Raw genomic sequence first — 22113 nt, 5'->3', positions numbered from 1 at the left:
GCACAAATATATATATATAAAAAAAACTTGAGATTTGGCTCAGCATCGTTGAAAATGCTATTTCAAGTTTGTTTAATCCTTCTTGGCTACTGGGCTGTGTTTGTGTTATATCAGACAAGCAAACAAGTGCCAGAAAAGTTAAGATCACAGGAAACCATTTGAGTCTAATTGGTACATTTTTGTAAATGACACACCACGCTTCATGTGAATTATCCAGATCCAGGCTGGGACATTAAAAATATGTTTTAACTACTATCCAGCTCCCATCTATTTAAAAACCAATACACACAAAGCGTACTCTCGGCCCACATCGGCACAGTTAGATCAGTGGAAAAGTTTACAGGGCTGCAGAGTAAATTATATTTCATACGTGGTTTTCATAAAAGGGAAAGCCGCGGAGTAAACACAAGCTGTAATCTAACACCAGCGCTCCCACCGTCTGCGCGTGACATCACAGGTGGGAGTGTCGGCGTGTAGAGCCGCTCGAACTCCTCACCCCTCTTTGACTCGGTCACACCCTCTCCCCACGTTGCTTTATTTTCCCTCTCAGTCCGTTTCTTTCTCCCCCTCGGACACGGGCAGTAAAGTCAATTGCGGCTCTTAGCTCATTCTAATTAAATTTGCTCTGAGGAGGAACAACAGGGCTGAAAAAAAGAAAGAAGAAAAGGGAAAAGAAAAGACTCAAGTGTTTAACTTAATCAGTCTTTCCATTTGTATGGTGAAGAGAGAGGGGGAGTAGATAAAGTAACATTATCAGTTCTCTGTATCTTAATGCTTGCCGTAGCTAATGCAGGGACGGGGTATGTCCTGTGGCTGTGAACGCCAGCCGCTGAGCGTGGAGGCTGGTCCCAGTGCAGAGACACACATCAGGAGCTACACTGTTGTTGATATGGGTGATGACAGCACCAGTCAATCCTCAAGTCTGACATTTACAAGACAGTTGCAATTGTTATGGTGGAAACAAAAACAGATCTAAGTAATTAATCGACGCGTGATAATGATCAACATAACGCACCGTATTCCGCTTGTGTCTTTCTAGAACTTTCCAAACTTGTTTATCTCAGTTCAGCTGTGGGCGTGATGCTGCCAAGCAGATGCCGCAGACCCGTGTGAGATATCAGTCTGTCAGACAGCTTGCTGCCCTCAAATGTCAATAACAGTCACCGGGGCGGCTCCTGCAGCACACATCCCCACCCTCGCCGTGACTGACTCCTTTTCTGACATTTTTCCGAGCAGCTCAGTGTTTCTGCGAGACCCCTGGTGCACACAGGTGTACATATTTCATATAGTGGAGTCAGTCAATAGTTCCTGTGCTGCTCTGGTTTTCATGAAGCATCATCGTGACTTCCAGTCTACGTGCAATGTTTCAGTGCAAGAAGCTGAAATGTCACGCAAAAAAACAAATAAACCACATTCTAATAAAATGATTGTTAAAATATTAACAAATGAGTGCAGCATAATGTAGTTGAGTGATAATGTACAGCAATTGGTGGGATATGTAGGTGGCTGTCTTGCAGTGTGAGCAGTGTCTGCCTGTGAATATTATACCCTGTGTGTGTGTCTCTTCACATTTCTGTACCTATATTATCTTCAACGCGATTCCTTATAAGTGGAAGAAAGTATAGTGGTATTAAGGACCTGTCAAAGATGGCTCCCACTCCGGCGCTGTGGGCGCTGTTGCGGTGGACGTGCAGCCCCGTCGCCAACAGGATCCCGTCTTTAACTGCTATTGAGCGGTGCGAAAATGATGCAATGAGGAGTTCATTCCAACCTGAGACGGAGAGGAAAGAAGAGAGGAAATGAGGGAAAAGTATGAAAAAACAAACAAAACACACGAGAAAAAAAAACGAAACAAGCAAATCCCAGTACAAAAGTTCACACACCATTCAAGCAAAATGAAACTGACAACAAAGGGGGAATTCCAATGAATCAATTAAGCTGTGCGGTAAAAGCGTGCAGCTTTCACAAGCACCGGCACCGGGTTATTACCAAGGCGTTTGAATCATATGCTTTCTGAAGAGACAGGCGTGTAAAAGGGATGAACTGCGCCTGCCATCACAATAAAGACAACAGGCTTGATGTGCCAAAGCAGGGGCTTGACACAGAGAGCACCGAAGACACAAGACGCCGCCTTTTGAGTGACAGGGCTCCTTTAACTGTTCTGCCTGGCAACACTCGCCTCTCCTCCCCAGAGTTGAGTCGGGTATGAGACGAGTCGGGATGCTTTTATCTGTGATACAGCAGAACTAAAGCAGTTATTTATAGAAAACCTGAGAGCCGAGAAGAGACGAGCTCACCAGAATAATGTCTCTCTCTGCTTTGCTGAAGTCTCTCCATCATTGTTATGTGTGAAGGATAAAGAATGATGGCAGCATTCTTTTTTTTTTTATTTCCAGGATAAAGGATGGGTGTGTAATAGCATTTTTTTTTTTTCCTAGAGGTGGAGTCACAATACAATGGTGTAATTTGAAGCGACAGCCAGGCAACAGGGGCAATGTGTTGGGAGAACCCCAAAAGACCTTCCTGCATGTGATGTTAGTGATTGGACCAGACGTGACAGATGATTCACTCCGTTACGTCGCCTGCTTCTGTGAACCTGAGAGGTTAGCTCGCTTTTCCACACACGGCACATCCGCACCCAGCGAGATGTTCTGACCTTGGAAGTCTGACGCTCTTCTCCGTCACGTAACCACAGGGTTATTCATGGCTAGTCTATTTTACTCAGCTTGTTCTACTCAGATACAAGTAGCGTCTGTTTTTCAGTATGGTTTTACACAGAGGGTTTCCTTTTATCAGTCGATGCCACTGTAAACGGTTTTATGCTGCATATTTAAGCCTGCTTTTAAAGAAAATGCTGCTTTTTTATTAGCGTCATTACGTCTTCTGACAGACCTGCTCGTAGAAGAATGACCTGGTCATCCAGCGGCAGCTCAGAGAAGTGAGGGATCCTCTTGGCCCACTCCACCAGCGTAAAGAGTTGTTTGTCAGCCGCCTGACAGATATTTGTCACTGGGTCGTTGGGCTGCAGAGACAAAACGACACAAATGTGGAAAGTTAGATATATAGTTAGTGTGTTAAATGATGAAGTACATTTTATTTTGTCTTGGCCTGTGTCTCCTACTTGGCCGAGAGCCTGGTGTCAAGTGGTTCTACCTGTCACTACACACACACACACTCTAACATGAGTACTATGCAGTGTAAAGTATTCTCTGAAGAGGAACAAGTAGGAAGACAAAACAAACAGTGATTCTGTCCCAGCTCGTAGAGGAAATACCTGCAGAGAGCAGAGAGGTGAAAAAGCAGCTTTCACCGAGCAGACTCTTTCTTTGGGGATCTTTCAGCTGACACACAAATCAGCCTTTTGGACAGCTAGCGGAGCTTAAGTGCGGCTCAAGTGGCCTCTCCTGATACTCTAGTAAAACTTCAAGACAGACACTGAGGAGTGTAGCAGACCAGGCAAAGCTGGCTAAAGTCATTATTGATTTGTTTGTGTTTAATGATTATTCATAATGACTCACAGCAATGCCAGCGTAGTCCAGGTCATATAAGTATGACTAAATCCAACTAATAAGAACTAGATTTCTAATAAAAATAAAATAAATCCATGACTGTGTATCAGCTGTATTAAGCTGATATGTTTTTATCGAAGTTGAAAAAAAAAAAAAAAGATTCATTGTTGGTCTTGAAGGTCAAATTTATAAGAAAAAAGAAGCAAAAAAAAAAAAAAGGTACAAACAAGCCGCTGTGTCCAAAATAGGAACGCAGACTAGTTCATCCATAAAATAAAAAGACTGAGGCGAATCAAGGAGAGAGCTACAGTCCTTTATTGATTTCACTTCTACTTAAGCCTTGAGGAGAGGTAAGCGTAGGGACTGGAAGAGAGGCTAAAGAAGGATATTACAGCTCTCAGACATATCTATTATTTTAATGCATGTTATATGAGAGACTGTACGCTTTTCAAAAGCCCCAAATACCATAAGTGTAACTTCAGTTGTTGTAAACTTTTACCATATGCTGTGGATGCATAGTTTGTCAGTTGTCTTGAGTAGCAGCAGCGCAATCCACCTTTTTACAGACTGTACACAGGATTCTGAGGCCGTATGCCGTTTTATTCAGGAAATAAATTGTTATGTTAATTGTTAAGGTCCATCAATTATTATATTTATTGATTTAGTATTTCTTTTCTTTTTTTTGTATCCAAAGCAGTGTCAAATGTCTGTGGCGATTGTAAGTCATCCACGTCATGGTTATCCCTGAAGAAACCTTCCAGATCAGAGATGAAATGAAAAAAATGATTGTTATAAAATGTTTTTTTATGTTAGTTGCTAAGTTGTCCTGATAAGATCATCACTTCTGTGTGTAACACCAGTCCACACACAAGGACTGTCTGTCCTTAACTGTCCCAATACATTAGACTGGGAAGCATTGTTCTTTGACCCACAGGGAGTTTATGAGCAGTGGTGGAATACTAATGCAACACACACACACACACACACACACACACACACACACACACACACACACACACACACACACACACACACACACACACACACACACACACACACACACACAGAGCACGACTCACTGAAATGTAAATCCATCTATCCAAAACAATACTGTCAATCTCTAACGAGTCATTTACCACCATCCCAGGAGTACATACCCTTGATATGCATGTGTGCAAACAAAGGCTTTGTGCACACGCCTTTGTGCCTAATTTTGAAATCAAGTAAACATCCTTAAATTCTAAGTATCCCTGTGTGAACCCGCACTCTGACAAAAAACAGTCAGCAACTTCTCCCCAACTTCCTTCGCCAAATCCCACAGATCGATGCTAAAAGCTCAGAGGATCCCGACATCAACTGCAGCTCTCAGGAGAAGATTAGCTCAAGATGAAGGAGAAAACATCCCTCCACTCACATCCTCCTTTTATAATACGCAGGCCAAAGACTATCTCATCCTCTCCTGCACGTTCCCTCCCTACGGTCTGAAACTCACACTGACTGCAGAATAGTATCACAGACGAGCATTTGAAATATGAAAAACTTCAACGAGACACACAAAGCCTACACTGTTTTAAAAAGTGCAAGAGGAGGAGGAGGGCGGAAAAAAACAAGGCATCTTATGAATATTTCAGCATCTGATCTTCTTGGGAGATGTGGACATTGCAGCTCAGTGTGACAGTTTTTGAGAGCTGCACTTCCCCCATGAAAGAAATAAATAAATACATAAACACGTTGAGCAAAATCATTCCAAAGGGCAAACCTAAGACGAAACTGAGTAGCACGCAGCGGTGGGCTCCAGTGTGCGCCACAATTGAACCACTTCTCCTCACAAGACTACAAGTCCCAGGGTTGTCATTAAACATGGTGGGCCTCATGAATGTTGTACGACTATCTTAGCCATGTTTACACCGACCCGGTTTCTTTGCCTCTGTCGGCGGAGACGAGCTTCCACTATCCTCCTGATGGCATCACATTACTGTACTTACTGTTTCAATCAGAGAGCAGCATTGTGATCTAGCCATGCAGGAGGTGCAAACTGTGACCCTGTGAGGGGAGAATATTGTGTATCTAAGTCCACTTGGGGACATCTCACAGCACAATTGTAAGACCTGCTTCCCCCCTTCGTCTAATTTGGAGATCATTGGAAATGGGAAGCAAAAACTGGAGCGAACGCTGCGAGCAGCAAGAAGCCAGGGCAAAAACTAACTAACTAAAAACATCCACTTGGGACAAAAAAAGTGAGAAGAAAATGTAAGTTTGTCTTCACTGCGAGCAAATCAAAGGGTTTAGAACTTGGCACGCTCCACCGCCGCAGTCGATCATCCCAGCAACTTAGAGAAATGCCAGGTTTGCATACTGTCCTATGAAATTTTCATCACTTCAGGAGGAGAGACGAACGATTTCCCTTTCAATTTTTCATTATCCTGCTTGAACCAGACTATACTAGCGTGACAACAGAGAGAAAATTGGGTACTCATACAGATCAGTATGAAAATGAATTACTCAAGTGTCCCACTTTTTTACTAAAAAAAAAAAAAAAAAAGAAAAAGAAACTGTCCCCATGTGTTGGCACAGGGATGAATCATCAGCTACTTATCATCTAAATAACAGCAATGCTTCTTGCCTTAAGTACAGGAAAACTTTATATAGATGAATGCGTAGACGGAGACAGTAAAACAGATAAATGACCCACATAGAAGCAAAGAAACAACCTCACTATTGGTGAACGATAGCATCTCGTCTCCCCCTCCTCCTTAAGAGAAGACCTCTCCTTGCCTGACTTTAAGGCACATTACTAATGCCTGTTTAACTCCTGTTCTAGGTCACCATGAGATAAACACACTTTATTCAGCTTGGCCCAACCCCGGCCATTAGACTGTGGTGGTGGCCTATTCATGGTGTACGCTCATGGACCGGGTTCCCTGTGATTAATTACAGCACGGGGCAGCGCCTCTCAATGGAGTCCTAACAGGGGGCTGGGAGGGGAAGGAGGGGGCAGTGGGACTAAGAAGAGATGGGGAGTCCTTGTGGAGCCTGCATGACGATCGCCTGCCAATACTCCACTTCAGAAAAAGGTCAAGTTACCCAAATCATAAAAAGGTAAAGTCTTCTCGCCTACTCCTTTCTAGTTGTATTGTTTTCCAGTTTTAGGGGTTCCACTCTAGTCCTCGCCACTGTTAATTTTGTACTCTAACAGACAAAGCGCCCGCCACTGTTGCACATCAGCAGGCATTAACCAACCAACCAAGAGCGGAGAGTTGTAGACCAGTTGCGCTTGATGGAGCACAAGCATCAATATTGGAAATGAAGGGCATGAAGAACGCCTGGTCTGTTGTCTTTTGAAAACTCTGCAGCCACATCAGCATGAAAGTGATGCATAAGGCTTTGTTTGTGCTGCCTAAAACACTCAAATGTACTAAAATGTACTAAACTGTATGTAGGAATGGGTTCCAGTGACTGGTTCCATCCAACAAATACCTTATCAAGACTTTTATTCACGTATTCTGTTTAGTCTTTAACGTCTTTAGCCTCTCTGGGTGCTGCAGACATCAGCAAAGAACAAAATACTATGTGTAAAAACCGAGTGCGCGATCTCTGCCTACGCCCTACAACATATTCAGCACAACAACGAGTTTGCCTTCATGTTAACTGCACACAGTGTGTACAAGTATTAGCAACGAATTTGATCGACATTCACCGAATGACTGAGTAGACTTTTCATTATTTTCACTGTGTGTTTTATACTAATGAATGAGGACAGGGTTAATGTATGTCTGAAATAAAATATGTAGTGAGAGCACTACAGTTCTACAGTTCAACAGAATGGGAGTGAATTTATAATACTTATCAATATCTACCTACTTATATCAGCTTTGATTAGGGGTTCAGATTTGATAAGCGGATTAAGAGTTGGATTCATAGTCAAGTAAAATGCAATCAAACCCCATCCCAAGTTGAAAGTCGAAGGTTCAGATTTCAACTGTCTGCACTTGCTAGATAGTGCACCTGATCCTTTAAATGCAAAACCAAAAGCAAAATTTCAACAACATTCAACCAATGTTGCACGACTTTGTGCAACCTTGAGAGATGATTCTGCACTAAGAAGCAATTACCAAAGGGTTGGGGAGCCATGTAACTGATAAAACAAATTAGGAAAGGATTGATATGCTGAAATCCATATTACACTATATCACTCTGTGGCACGTGTATGTTAAGTGGCATATAAAATTGCATCATTCAATTGGTCCAAGACATAAATATTGTGAGAATATCTTAAAATAGTGTTTATACTGAGTGAATATTTTGTAGGTTGATAATGATATGATTCTAATAACAGTTGACAAACACTAAAATTCCCAGGCCTGTTCATAGTATTCGTCTGTAGTCCTTTAGAAAACCTCCTCTTATTCATGTTAGGCAGACATTGGGCATCGAGAGACCCACCGTAGCTGAGCCCAAACACACTCAGTGCATTAGTGTGTCTGAGCTGCCAGTCACTCCCCCGTGACTCCCCGCTCCTTCTCCCTAATGCCAGCGCTCATCTGCTACATTTCCATCTGGCCCCTTAAAATAGCTCCCATTTACTCACATAACAGCCTTCACATTTCTACCTTTACTTCACAGGACATTTCCCTCCCCTGAAGTAGATGAATCCCAAAAGAAGCCCTGCCTCTCTCCTTCCTTCAGTCTCCCCCACCTCCTTTGGTAGGCTGCTCCACAGCTCCCCTGTTTCTCGTGTTCCAGCGTAATTCCTGAGAAAGCCGAGACTTTGTGGGATGCTTTCAGGAACAGTCTGCCTGTTGCATTATTCATCACTCTTAGTCTCATCTGTGTTAAAGACAGCCCTCAGCACCCAGCTGATACTGAGGGGGTAGACGGGAAAACTCCCAACTGAAGGCACTAATACAAGGTGAACAGGTAAACCCGAGCTCTGGAGCACAAGCGGCCACCTCCAAAGGGACCAAAAAGGAGAGGACACACAGTACTAATCCAGGATCTGGTGTTCATTAGCATCTCTACCAAAAGGCAGCAGGGTCAGCTTTAGACTCCACAACAAACACACAACATGTTTTATTAAACAGGAAACTAAAATTAAGTGTTTCGAAAACATTTTACATCGAAATATGACAAAAGCGAGTGGGCTGCAGTATGTCTGTGTACAGTACATTTGGATTAGCTTATAGGCCTGCTGTTTCTGGACTGCACAATTCAGTGTGAGGAGCAACTTGCAGCTCAGAGAAGCTCAAAACAAACTGTGCACAGCGGTGGGTCAGCTCCAGGAATATATTCTGGAAAGCAGAGAAGTATAAGCTATAAATCCTGACAAACGTGTTACTGGGTTTTACTGGCAGCACTGTGTGACATGTTTTGACAGCGATTCTGACAGCGATTGATGCAGGCCTTGTAGTATAACCCTGTATTAGTACAAAATAAAGAACACTATACTATAGACTTGTATTTACTTGTAATGTGCAGGTAATTAAACACCACTGTAAACACTGCCATTGCCCCAGTGACAAATTTCAAAAGCTTTTACATGCAATAAAAAAAAATTAAATCAAAGTCCCTCATTTACTACAAAAATGCAGAAGTATACAGTATATGTATAAAAATACACACTCACCGAGTTGGATGGTGCACCAAGGTTGGTCTCAATGTACGTCTCGGTTTTGGGTTCCACCGCCTGCTCGGCTTCCAGGATCTTCTCCACGGGCATGTCCTCGTTGGCGCAGCTGGTGGACTCCACCTCGTTCTCGTTTTTGTCCCTCGCTCGCTGGCGCTCCTCCTGAACGGCTGCATGTAACAAAACTGGTTCCGGTCACTACTGCTGTTTTTTGTTTTGTTTTATTTTACATCGATACGTCTAGAGTGCGTTAAAAGACAGATTCAGAGGTGTATCACTGTATAATTCTCAGAGACCAGTCAACTGGTCAATACACAGACATATGCCAGTCTTTTAGACTTCTTTACAATCTTTGATGCCTTCTTAAGCAATCTTCTCTATTTTACTGGAGTGTTGTTCGAGCAACTGAGCACGACTCAACAGAAACATTCACAAGGGTAACGACGTTGTTAGACTGTTCTATTATTTCGACAAAGAAAAATAAATCATGCCAAATGAATCAGAGATGAAATGACTTCATGAGCAAGATGTATTTTCTGTTTTGCAATGCAGATGTACAAGTAGGAGGAACAGCTTTCAACACTGAATCTTCCCTTTGATTAAACGCCCGAATTTGCAGATTCTGAAAACAAATGTGTAACTGGCAGATGTCAGTGGTAAACTAAATAAATAACTGGCCCTCATTTGTATCTACACACACCTGTTCATGCAACATACAGTGGCAAGAAAAGCCACTTATTATTTTAGGCACATCATTTTTGTTAATACTCTTGACTTTGATGAAGATCAGATCACATTTTATGAGACATTAATGCAGAAAACCACGAAAATCCAAAAGGTTCACATACTTTTTCTTGCCACTGCATGTGTGCATGCCTGATTGTGTGTTTGCCTCCCCATGTTTAGTAACTGCATGCATGACTGTCAGTGCGTCAGTGTGTCTTGGTAAGCCAGTGAATGGTGTATGACCCTGCATGTTTTGAGTTCAATCATCAATAATTGCTCTGACAGTGCAGATGGAATATATTTAGGATTTTAGAGCTAAATTATGCACAATGGAACAGCGTGGAAATGTTGAAGAGCTCCTCTTGGTGTCCGTATTAAAGGGATGTGTTTGTCCTGTGGTGCTCAATGACAAACAGCCAGCTCCTTTTTATTCACAAATCATTTATAGAAGCATAAATAATGCAGGGCCTGTCACTCCTTCGTTAGGCCATGCGTGGTTGCCAGAACAGCTTAAATAAAAAAAACCTGAACAAAAATGAATAAGAGACTTTGTCTCGTAATTTTTTTTTCCATGTCTTGTATAAAAAAATGATTGAAGCAAAACCGTGTTGGTTCTGTCATCTGATTGGCTTGGCGAGGAGACACAGGAAACGATTTGTGTGCTGAGCAGACACCGAGGCTCACTGCGGCCGAGGCAAGAGAAACCGCACCTCCACCCTCAAGTGGGGCTGGAAAAGAGACGTGTGCGCGTTTTGTCTTTTCAAAACACTATAATTTACATAATTCAAGACACCACAGAAAAAGCACTGTGGTTTTTTAGAAGTTTGTCCACCACACATGGATTAATAAACGCTTTTTCATACATCCATAAGATCAACATCATGTGACCTGGAGCAAGTGTCCTGCTTCAAACACACAGATGATCGGTGATTCTTACGTTTCCCCATACTTTGGTTTCTATTCCAAGTCCTCAAACAGAGATGCCATGGTCATGTTAGGGAGGTGGTGGGGGGTGGGGGGGGAGGGTCGGAAACAGAGAGGAGGAGAGGGAAAGGGGCCCCACTTTTAGAGGAACTGCTGTCTGGAGGTGGAGGTCAGCCCAAGGGTAGAATACTTGTGTGATGGAGTCAGGGAGAGGTGAGGAGGGCTGAAATCATGTTAGCTTTATTCTCCCCCCTCCTGCTCCCTCTACTCTCCTGACTGGGAGAGCATAAATTCATTTAATCCTGTTTTTCTGTGGATTCGCTTAGCCTTTTGGGCTACTGCTGCCTTGTTCTCTAACCAAAGCCCTCAGGGGTGTAGGGGAGGGCTTAGGCAGCACTGTGAGTGAGGCAAAAGGCAGTAAATGATAATATCCTTGAAAAGGAGCAACGAGCCCAACAATGACATAAATAAAAGGCAGGGGATGGGAGGCCAAGTAAAGGTCAAGACAAATTGGCCTGGAATCGAATGGGTTGAGAATGTATTTATCCAAAAATAACACGTATTCTTCTTGTTCACTCAGCTTTATGAAAGAGAGCGGACATCCTGTCACATGCACCTGCACACCTGGTTAACACCTGCAACCATCTCCAGCTCCGGTCTCTACCGTCCATCCCTAAATATAATCTATATCTATATTCTGTAACCATGGCGGCCGTAACGGTGAGAGGCTGTGATTGATTTGTTCAACGCGTGAAAGAGTGCTTAACAGCACTGCTGAGAGTGTTAATATTTCTGCACACCTCATGGAGTGTTAAAATTCACACCTCACGGACTATTTTTGTTCGGATGTTTTTTTCCCCCCTACACACAGCGCATCTCTTTTTGGTTTTATCCGTGCTCTTATCATTCCTCAAAGCTGCTCAGCTGCACCGCCCCGCAACCTTTTTAACATTTACAGTCCAGGGTTTCTCTCAAAGGTCGGAGAGCAGCGTGATCAAGCAATGACGTTCTCCTCAAACGACGGCACTCGGGAGCTAGTCTCATTCACAGAGAGCTCATGAAGTGAACGCAATCAATCAAGAAAGTCTTTCTATGCCTGTGTATTGTGCTTTCCTTTTTTCTATACCTCTTCTAGCATTGGAAGTAGTGGCAGTAATAATGCAGTGGTGTCAAGAAATAGATCCATTAACATATTAGAAATGAGAACTTGGACAACTTTCCCACAGTGCCTACCAGCCTAAATGCCTTAAAGGATGACAAGGCTTCGACACTCGCACCGACTGCTGGTTGATAGTTCAACATTTAGTTTGGCACTAAATGGGGTCTAATTTAACAGTGTTACAGCTCAGGAGCCAACTATTTCAAGAACGTTACCGCTTCGTTATCACTTCTGTGGATTATGCAGTGTTTTTACCCAGGAAAGGAGGGAAGGTTCCCGACTGAGCTGGAAAGCAAAGGTGCACCGTCACACGTGAGAAAGGCTCCACTGCTAATAGCTACAGATTCAGTTTGTGAGAAAGGTTAGACTGAAGAGTCTGTGTTAAATACTGGTATAGATATACTGAAGACTTCTAGTTAAGAGTCCATTCAAGTGCTGCTAATTGTACCACCAGCTTAAGAACTTGTTACAGTCTTTGTCATTAAAACAAATTTGATTTTGAAGCTGAAACATTTGTAGCCGAGGTAGACTGCAGTGTGACATTCATGGTATTTAAAACACAACCGTGTAAATGTTGGAACCCACAGCGCCCACTGGTAGGGGACTGGGTCCCATCTGGAAACAGAATGATACAAGTTTGTTTGAGTGTTGCTTGAGAAAATCCTTTAATGATGAAATGAAGCCTAAAACACCCAGGACATTAGTAGTAAATGGCTGATCATCCAATGCTTGTTGTAAAGAGGTTGGCCAAAAGAGCATCAGTAAATAACACTGAGCTTTGTGAGTTTTCTTCCGTGTTCATTTACTGACAGCATTTGCCGGGTTAAGTGCACAAGTATGGATGCTAAAAATTACATGAGGCCACTTTATGAATATGTTATAGTTGCCTGTTACAGTTTGAATCGAAGTCTTCGACCAGATGTAGATGTTAATGGTTTGTCCTACACAACTACACAGTCTGTATGTGGCTTCACCATGTGGCTGATTACATCCCTGTATGCATCTGAAAAGAGCACGAGCACTGTGTGCATTCCATCAGCAGCCTCTAATTTGAGGAATGTGGTACAAGTTTTCACTACGCTATGCAATTACAGGACGTTATCCAATTGGAGTACTAGCAGAGTAAATCTGTGCCCTGAGTATCATGCAAAATATACAATATGCACACAAACCATGTTTGTGTTTGCAGATACAAGGAGACTAGCAATAGGGTAAGTTTAAAGAAATCATTAGGAGCACAGCAGCATGTACAATGACATCCAGAGGTCGCAAGGGAGGCATAAGTTCACACTGTTCCTTTGTTATGTTTTTATTTCTCCAGAATGCACCAGGGAGCTCCCCCAGGACTACCTGTTCCTACGAACTCCCATTCTGTTTCCACATTCAGCCAGCCACTGAGTACCTGGGGATGCAACAACCAAATGCAGTATTTCCCCCAAAGTAGTGCTCGAAGCAGATCATGTTTAAATACAGCGCTGTCTACAGCTGCTACACACGGCATGATCCAGGAGAGGGAAATAGCATTGCTTTACTTACTATAGGAATTAAAAGTGGCGTGAACGAATCTCGTGGTCAAAGTGCAAACTCTGATTCATTTGGAGAATACTGCCGACTTAAGAAATCTCTGATCTCATAAACCCGTTCTTCTAAACCAATGACATCATCTAAGATTATATAGGTACTAAAAATCCAAAATATATTCATTATCTGCACAGCGCTTTGCTAAAATAGGCCCATTATCTGTGTCTTCATGTGTGACGTCGTGGATTAGTACAGATTTGAGGGAATGATTAAGTAGGACTTTATCCTCAACGGTATGTGCTGTACCTTCTCTCTTCATGCCCATGGCTAAACACTTCTGGTAGCGGCAGTATTGACAGCGGTTCCTCTGGCGTTTATCAATGACACAGTCCTTGTTGTCGCGACAGGTGTAGGTCAGGTCTTTGCGCACCGTCCTTTTGAAGAAGCCTTTGCAGCCCTCGCAGCTGTATACCCCATAGTGTTTACCTGAGGGGAGAGAGAGACTATTAGCAGCTTACACTAACTTTGTGACACCAGAACAGCAACGTTTTTAAAGAATGCACAGCCAATTTATTATCAGTTGTTCTCATTGTGAAAATTTGAGACCTTTACAGTCCGATTTAACACTCAGCCTAAAGAAAAGCACACAGGAACCAGATTCTAATGTAGTACAACGGCTATTATGATGAAAAACCTCTTACAGTGAACCGACTGCGTGTTTGGGGTAACGCTGAGGTGGCTGAGGAGAAGAAAAAACGCAGGCTGCAGGGGGTCCTCGTCATGTTGTCTTCCCTCTATTCCTAACAGCTCTTTTTCCCTATTTGTGATGGATAAATTCCATTTGCATTCCCTAGTGTTGCTCAAACTGTTTCTTTGTTAGCTCCTCGCTGGTCAGACCACCAGAGAAGACAAATAAATCCCCTGAGCACAGTTAAATGAAGCGTGACTTGATATTAAACATTGTTTTGATTTTCCCCCGTGGGTCCGTGTAACACAGATGACGCAGGATGACACCAAGAATGTCGAATGAATTGGATATCCAGTTTCATCCTGCAGCTGAAGACTTTTTAATGGCTTTGCCCAGAGACACGGTTAAACACAGGGTTATTTGTTGGTTGTGTGAAAAAAAATAAATAGACGATTTTGCAAGGAGGACTGTTGTGTGAGTCATTAGCTGTGGGCTAAGAGTCAGCCATGGGTTAGATGTTCGTGTAGTTTAATTGTCAAAAACTGTTTTTGGATATGATTAAGCCTGGAGTGAGCATGGGCTGTGTAAAGCTTACAACGTACAATCAGAAAGTCTCAAATGTACTGTAGTGGCTTTATCCACACTTTCTAATAAGTTCATGCGGTCAGCTCACATAGTCATACTGACAACTGTCAATCCCTGTCAACCACAACAATAACACCAACTAATGATGTGGCTGATTGGTGTCTGAAGACCAACACAGCATGGAAGTAAAGGCCAACTCATACTTTTTGTTTAGCCTCCAATGAATTCGTATTGATACTGTGTCTGCACGCGGCATTGTTAATACAACAACTGGGGATGTGTACACAGACGTGTGACACACGTGCAAACTAGAAAACATGATGGCAACTCTGTACTGTGGCAATAGTGTGAAAAAGCAATACTTATGTATATGAGTAAAAGAAAAAATAAATTGTGTAATACGTGTAATCGCTTCTCAAGAACGATGTCAAAGATGAGGAAATAAGAGCAACAACATCAGAAGCATGTGTAGCCCTTAGGTCATTGTGCAGATGTATGTTTTACTGCTTTTGAATGGTTTGCATCTCACATAAGGATCAGTTGGGCAAAGTTAATCATTTATTCGAAGTGAACATCTCAAAACTTTTGATATGCCGCTGACTAAATTCATGCATTTCATGTTTCAAGGCACTCCTTTAATACTCCCTAATGCAACTGTGTATCCCTATCTAAAGGCATTTGGTGGATGCTATAAAGGCTACAACTGCTTTTTTTTCCCCCTCCATATCTGTCTCTATTCTTCATTTAACACGATGCTGGCTTCATTGCGCTTCACAGTAGGGATGCTGTGAACTGAGTGATGACTTGTGCTTGCTTTCCCTCCATTACAGCGTTTCTCTATTTCAGTCCAAGTTGAATTGAGGTTTAGTTTCATCAGACCATACTGTCTTTTACATAATGACTTCAGTTTGTTTTTATGTGCTGCCCTCGTATGCATTTTCTCAGGAGTGGCTCGTTTCTGGCCTCCCTGCCATTTAGCCCAGATTTTCTGAAGGACTCCTCTGACTGTTGTCCTTCCAGCAAGATCTCCCACTGCAAGAAGCTGCAGTATGTAGTTCTGCCAGAGCGGTCTGTGGGGCTGTTCTCTGACCAGAGTTCATCTTTGGATCTTCTTTGGAGGTTTCTCAGTGTGGTTAGAACACCAGCTTTAGCATAAAGGCTGGATAGCTCCACTTTTCATTTGGTGATGACGTTTTTTTTCCCCAGCTGTTGATAAATTATTTTTAAACCATCCCACACAATGGCTCCCCACAGATTTCCTAAATTATTCATAAAGTTTCCTGGACTTTCTGTTACTTTTAGTCATCTTCAATGAATTTAACTGTAGTGAATTATATTGATTTGCATATACTCTAACAGTTTGTTGATGGTCATGAAGTTGGAGTTCACTGAAGTCTGATGTGACTCACCTGATGAACGGTCGCCGCAGATGGCACAGATGTGTTTGGTGAGTGACAGGGCCGTGCCCGAGGGCTGGGCGGGGAACTTCTTAACGCCGTTGAGGCCCAGCGGGGGCTTGATGTCCTCTGTGCTGCTGACCGAGTTCATCGGAGAGTTTAACTGGAACATCAAAACACACAAAACACACACGCCGGCAGGTCACAAAGCAGCCCCTCTGAACTCAAAACCAGCAACTCAAGCTCATTACACAGCTTAGCTGACGTCATTAACTGCATCGGGGATCTGTCATGTAGATTGTACTAAACAGTTGGCTAAATGCAGAAAACTAAAAGCACGTTAAGTTTTCGGACACTCAATAGGGATGGTCAGCAGTCCAAGCAACAGCTCTATTTGACCTCTTTCGTCGCTCTCTCCGTCTCCCTCCTCCCTCCTCTTCCCCTCTGTTTCAGATCTAAATCTGGCGCAGCAGGATCCTGCACCACTCCACCCCAGGAACTCTTTTATTCATGCTCTCAACAAGCCCCGCTGGCTCCCAAATGTTCAACGCTAGCATAACTCCACTGCAAAATTTAACAGTACAGCGGAATAAAGAGACAGCATTTGTTTTAGCAGCAGTGCGACTGCAGCCTTAAGTCTTACTTCAATTGCTGCCTGCCTCCCTCTCAGAAAAAAAGGAGCTTTGATAAAAATTCATCTGAAAGTGACCTCCCTCTGCCTTTTGCTAAAAGTGGAGAGCAAGGGGAGACTAATTATTATAACTGGCTACACGCTGTTTTCAAGCGGAGATAAACGTTAGGGGGCAGGATATAAATTATCCTAAAACACTAAATGTTCTGGATGGAACAGAAGATAGCTGGCCATTAGCACCATCTCATGAAAAAAAAATAGTACAGTAAAAGCAACAGCCTGCCTGGCTTATAATGGTGGAGGGAAATTGGAAAGAAATGAAACATACAGTGGCTTCAGAAAGTATCCAGAGCCCTTCACTCTCTGCTCACTTCTTTGTTTCACGTAGACTGATGGGGAACATGGAAGTCCAGTTCAATTTGAATTTACCCCACAATAAAGTGTGCAAACATGGAAGTGGACTGAATAATTGTATAAACCGCACTGATTGCCACCAAGCGCCTACTGTACAACAGATGGATGAAAGACAGAGCAGCCACATGGGCTCATATAGTCAGACGTGTTCTCCGTGAGTGACAGGACAAACGCTTTCCTGGCTCTAAATTTAGCCCATTCTGCAGCGGAGAAGTCCTGTCTCTGTCTGCAGGGACACGACAGAAGGAATATTATGTTCCGGTAACGAAGAGACAAACATGATAGTCTGAGATCATTTGTTTACATCAGCTGTGTTTACCACGAGCTGATTGAGGACAATAACTATGCACTGCAAGAACGTGGAGGAGTGTAGACCAAAGCAAATACTACCCTTTGGAAACATACAGCATATAAACCAAATCACACCTACACACAAATATATTTATTTATTAACTTAAGGTGAAACATTGTGGGAAAAAAAAATATATTGACATGTTTATGCTGGGTTCGGGTTAGGGGACGAACTAGTCTGACCTTTAGTCTCTCGTCTACGGCTCTGCATTCTACAATTCCCACAATGCATCTTAGCGACATCTAATAGTTGCACAAAAACTACCCAAAGACAGGAAAGCTCTAAACTTTCATACATCATATATTATATACGCTTTGCGGTACATGCAGATTTACTGTACACACAAGCTCACATTATGCATGTGCATTTACCATATGCACACACACACACACACACACACACACAAGCATGCACACAAAACATACACACAGAGCTGCTGTGGATCCTGGCATCTCATTTCATCCTAACGCTAGCATTTCATTCCCAACAGCTTCAAAGTTAGAGAAAAGAAAAAAAAAATGTCAGTGCTGACATATACATTTTTGCTGCGAGCTACAGTGTATCGTGAGAGAAATATTCCAGACCGTGGTGCTTTAAAGCCACATCAAATAGGGAATTCTGGATGCCTTCTGCAGCATTTTATACACATTTCCACAGAATCGAGCACGACACATGTGGTGTCATGGGAACTTGACTTGGGGACTGGACTAGGATTTCAAAAATAAAGCTTGTGTGGGTTTGACTGTTCGGATGTGTTTGAATGTTAAATCCAGAAGAAAATGTTAAACCCCCCCCTCCACTGTACCCCACTACACCATATGAAAAACACACAGCCCTGGCCTGCGCTTCACACCCTATTTATGTAACTAAACACTGAGTACAACACAAACATTTAAGATGCTTTTCATGGTATTAACCTGCAGAGGTTTCCATGTTTCCTTATGTTATTAATTATATAAAAAAGGAAATTTGCTCTATTCCCTTACAAAGGTGTTTCAATGGGAAAAGAACCAATAAAGCTGCATCATTTGTCATCAAACACCCACATCTCTGCATGCTCACCCACAGGGAGTCTTACACACACACACACCTTACCTCAGTTAAATGCCTGAGTCTAGTCTTTTCCCCTGTAACGCAGCTCTGCTAACAGAGCTGTCACCTCAGCTGAGACGGTCTCTATCAAACCCTCTGTCTGCCTGACAGAAAAGACTCTTCTACTCACAATCTATTTTCAGTAAACATGCAACTCAATCTCAGAAACATTGCTCCCTTACGTTGGGGTGGGCAGGCCGAGGGCCTTTCTTTCCCTTCTGCCCGTGCGCGATGGAGGCCAGGCGAGAAGATTAAAGTGGCTCAGGACCGGTTCTGGAAATAGAATACATGCACCCCCCAAAACATACATGTGACCCTTTGCAGGGAGGTATGACAGCTGTGTGTACAGCCCTACCGTCTTGGGAAACCCCTTGACAATCTTTTTTTTTTGTTTTTTATTTAAACTCTTTAAAGACTGGGCCTTCCCCTCAAACCTTTACCAACTATGGAACAGAAACAAACGTAGAACATTTAACATCAAGCACTTGAAATGTAGGACATCAGATTCCCTGCAGTCCAATGTACGACACAAGCGCTTGAAATGCACTGAATGAATAGCAATGTTTTATATGCTGCAGGTGTTATGTAACATGTGGAGAACATTTGATTGGTTCATCCAGTACAGTTGGGGTCTATCTGCTTGCGGGGGTCAAATTGTACACGGGGTTAATATAATGTAATTATATGTCCCATACCACCTGCTGGCTTCCGACTACTGATGGAATATTTAATGGCAAGTGTCATTTTGAGAAACTGAAACGTCAAAGGCTTCACTTAAATCATGTAACATTGGCTCAGATATCAGATAGATGTTTATACTACACCCACAGGCTACAACCACCATTCAGGGTCAAGTCTGACTAAACCTGAGGCTAGATACACTCAATAATTAGTCAATAATCAATAATTAGTCAAATGCATTAATTAACAGAAAATAAACAGTAAATCCCATATTTAACATAAAGCAATGGAAACTCTATCTTAGGATCTTACTGGTAGAATACACTATTTAAATTCCATAATCCCATTATTGGTTTATTTTGGCTCGGTTTCTCAATCTCGATTCCTTTTAATGGAAGGAATAATCTAGGCAGCAGAGCAGGTCTTCTAAACTATTAGTATGCTGTGACAACACACAGGGTGGTGAAATAAAAAGAAAGGAGCCGTCCCTCGAGTGAACGGAAGAGAAAAGGCAAGAGGAGTGCAGACAGTGGAGGCCTCTGCTTAAGACGGGCTTAGCTCGATTCAGAGAGTCAGAGCACAGACTTTGCTCATAAAGACACATCAAAAGGAGACATCAAATCCTAGCGCACCACTCCTCAATGCGCAAGCCTCATGTGGAACTTCAGTTGCTTTCCAGTTCAAGGGCACCTTTTTTTATTTTCTCCCCCTCAACACACAGAAACTTATCTTCACAGTTCTTTCAAAACAGCCCCTTACAGAATCCCTTTATAAAGTGGCGCAGCATGGCCCGGAATAGAACGCTGTAGATCTCATCCCCGAGACCGCGTCACTCCCCGAACCGCACTTTGCGTAAGGATGACACATTTTTCTAACTTTCATTTACTTTTACTTTAAGGCACAAAACTTAAAAAAAATAAATAAAAAAATGTCCTAAGCTAGAATGTGAAGATTTTAGAGAAGCGAGTGGATAGAAATCTCCTGCTGAAAGGAAGCATCACCCAAACCTGAGGTGAGGTGAAGACAGGGATCACTTTGTGATGTCACCTAATGATAACCCTACGTCACCTTTCACCTCTGACACCTCATGACCATCACTTCCTTCTAAAAGCAAACTTATCTCGGATGGCCCCTGCAACGGAATGAGAAAGGAACTTTCCCCGCGGTCTGGGTGTTTGTGTGTGAGTCTTATCTGAACACGTATCAGCAGAGACGGAGGATAGGGTTTCGCACAGGGGAGGTGTGTTAACAGGCCCGCTCCTCTGTGGCCTTCGGGGTATATTCACAGTAAGGATCAATTACGGCACTGTTACGAGTTCGAAAGACACCTGTTTGAACACACGGTTCACAAACAAGCACAAATCAACAGACACGCGGGTGTGAGCACGCACACAATGCACACGACGCTTTATCCTTGAGTTCGGTTATTTGCGGATGAACTTCGGGGTCATCTGCAAATAGGTGTGTCCTGGAGCTGTAAATTTAAAGTCGCACTCAGGATAAAGGGACAGGAAGGAAATGTGGATTTTAGTCACTGTTAGTAATAAAGGGTGATGAATGATTCCATGATCCGTTCTGCACGGCGCTGATTCATAAAATCTTTAGCCCAAATATTTGAAAAGAAGTTCATGTTGAAGCATATTTTTTTTTATTTGGTTCTGTAGATATGTGAACTCAATGGGATTAAATTAATCTCCAAAGGTTTAAGGCAAGGATGGATAATAAATAAACGATGACCTGGGCACAGGCAGGTCAAGGCTCCACATCCCTTTGTCATCTGATCCCCACACTGAAAGAGACTCTAAATTCTTTCAAATGATGCCGTCACGTCCTTTGTGCTCATTTTTCGTCTTTGTGGTCATTTTACATTATTTAACCGGCTTTTAAACAAGAAATATCATTCAATCCTTACACAAGAACCAGGGGTCCAGTAGGTCAAGGGGCCCCTGGGAAAGCCCATTCAGTAATCCATTTATCCATCCTTGGTTTTAGGTAGACTTGTGGCATCTTTCAAAATAAGAGCCATCTTAAACTAGGTTTTTGGCAGCACAAAGTAAATGCAATTTAAGCAATAATTGTTATATAAATAATAGAGTAGGGAAATATCCAGATCAATAATACACTGTCATACCAGATTTAGTCAAAATTATTTTTTTCCAGGTTATATAACTGTAGCCTTGATGACTTACTTAATGTGGAAAAAATGTTATTTATGAAGGCTTTTAATGTTACACTAATCCATTAAGTCTGTGGCTTTAAATGTTATTAGGCCATTAATACACTGTTTTGGTTGTGATACTGCGCAGAGCATTTCTGGATTAAATCAAAACAGCATTAGCAGAGAGGACATAACAAAACAAAAGAGATGCCTCACTCAACTCAAAAAGTTATTTCATTTATGCATGCTAATAGGTTATTAATGACTTGTAAGTGAATACATAAATTATTTATTAACCATTACAGTTTTTTAACAACATATAAATCCCAACTAACTAAGCCTTACTGTAAAATAGCTCCATGGTTATTGTCACTCAGCTCTAATAAAATAGACTCTCTACTCTCTCCCAGCGGATAGAGTTGAGAAGCAGACATTATTCTCGACAGCTCAGAGGGTTCCAACACTCACCCCATGCGGCGCCACAGACAGATAAAATGAATCATTGCGAGCACCGTTGGCGCTTGTGTATGTGTGTTTGTTTTGACAGAAACTTTTGTTACAGTGGAAAAAAAAAAAAAAAGATATTAAGACTATCAGTGTCATGAAAAGCACTGAGCCTTACAGCAGTCGAGTGTGAATATGCACAGTGACTT

At 42.5% G+C, this 22113-nt stretch overlaps 1 protein-coding gene across 6 annotated transcripts in view; it reads right to left on the bottom strand.

Moving 5' to 3' along the window:
* rxraa (retinoid X receptor, alpha a) overlaps positions 1–22113 on the bottom strand; it is an 88141-nt gene that overhangs the window by 4110 nt on the left and 61918 nt on the right. For 3 of the 6 annotated variants that reach the window (XM_026340354.1, XM_026340358.1, XM_026340360.1), the window contains 5 exons: positions 16145–16304; positions 13769–13948; positions 9133–9317; positions 2893–3022; positions 1639–1771 (listed from right to left, as the gene is read on the bottom strand). In XM_026340354.1, coding sequence (XP_026196139.1) covers positions 1639–1771; positions 2893–3022; positions 9133–9317; positions 13769–13948; positions 16145–16304 — 788 coding nt within the window. The remainder of the gene's footprint in view (positions 1–1638; positions 1772–2892; positions 3023–9132; positions 9318–13768; positions 13949–16144; positions 16305–22113) is intronic. The other 3 variants (XM_026340356.1, XM_026340355.1, XM_026340359.1) reach the window with 3 other exon arrangements.

This window comes from Anabas testudineus, chromosome 22 (assembly GCF_900324465.2).
Source record: "Anabas testudineus chromosome 22, fAnaTes1.2, whole genome shotgun sequence".
NCBI lineage: Eukaryota > Metazoa > Chordata > Actinopteri > Anabantiformes > Anabantidae > Anabas > Anabas testudineus.
Note: the sequence above shows the minus strand (reverse complement) of the source record. Positions and strands in the feature narration are given on the sequence as shown.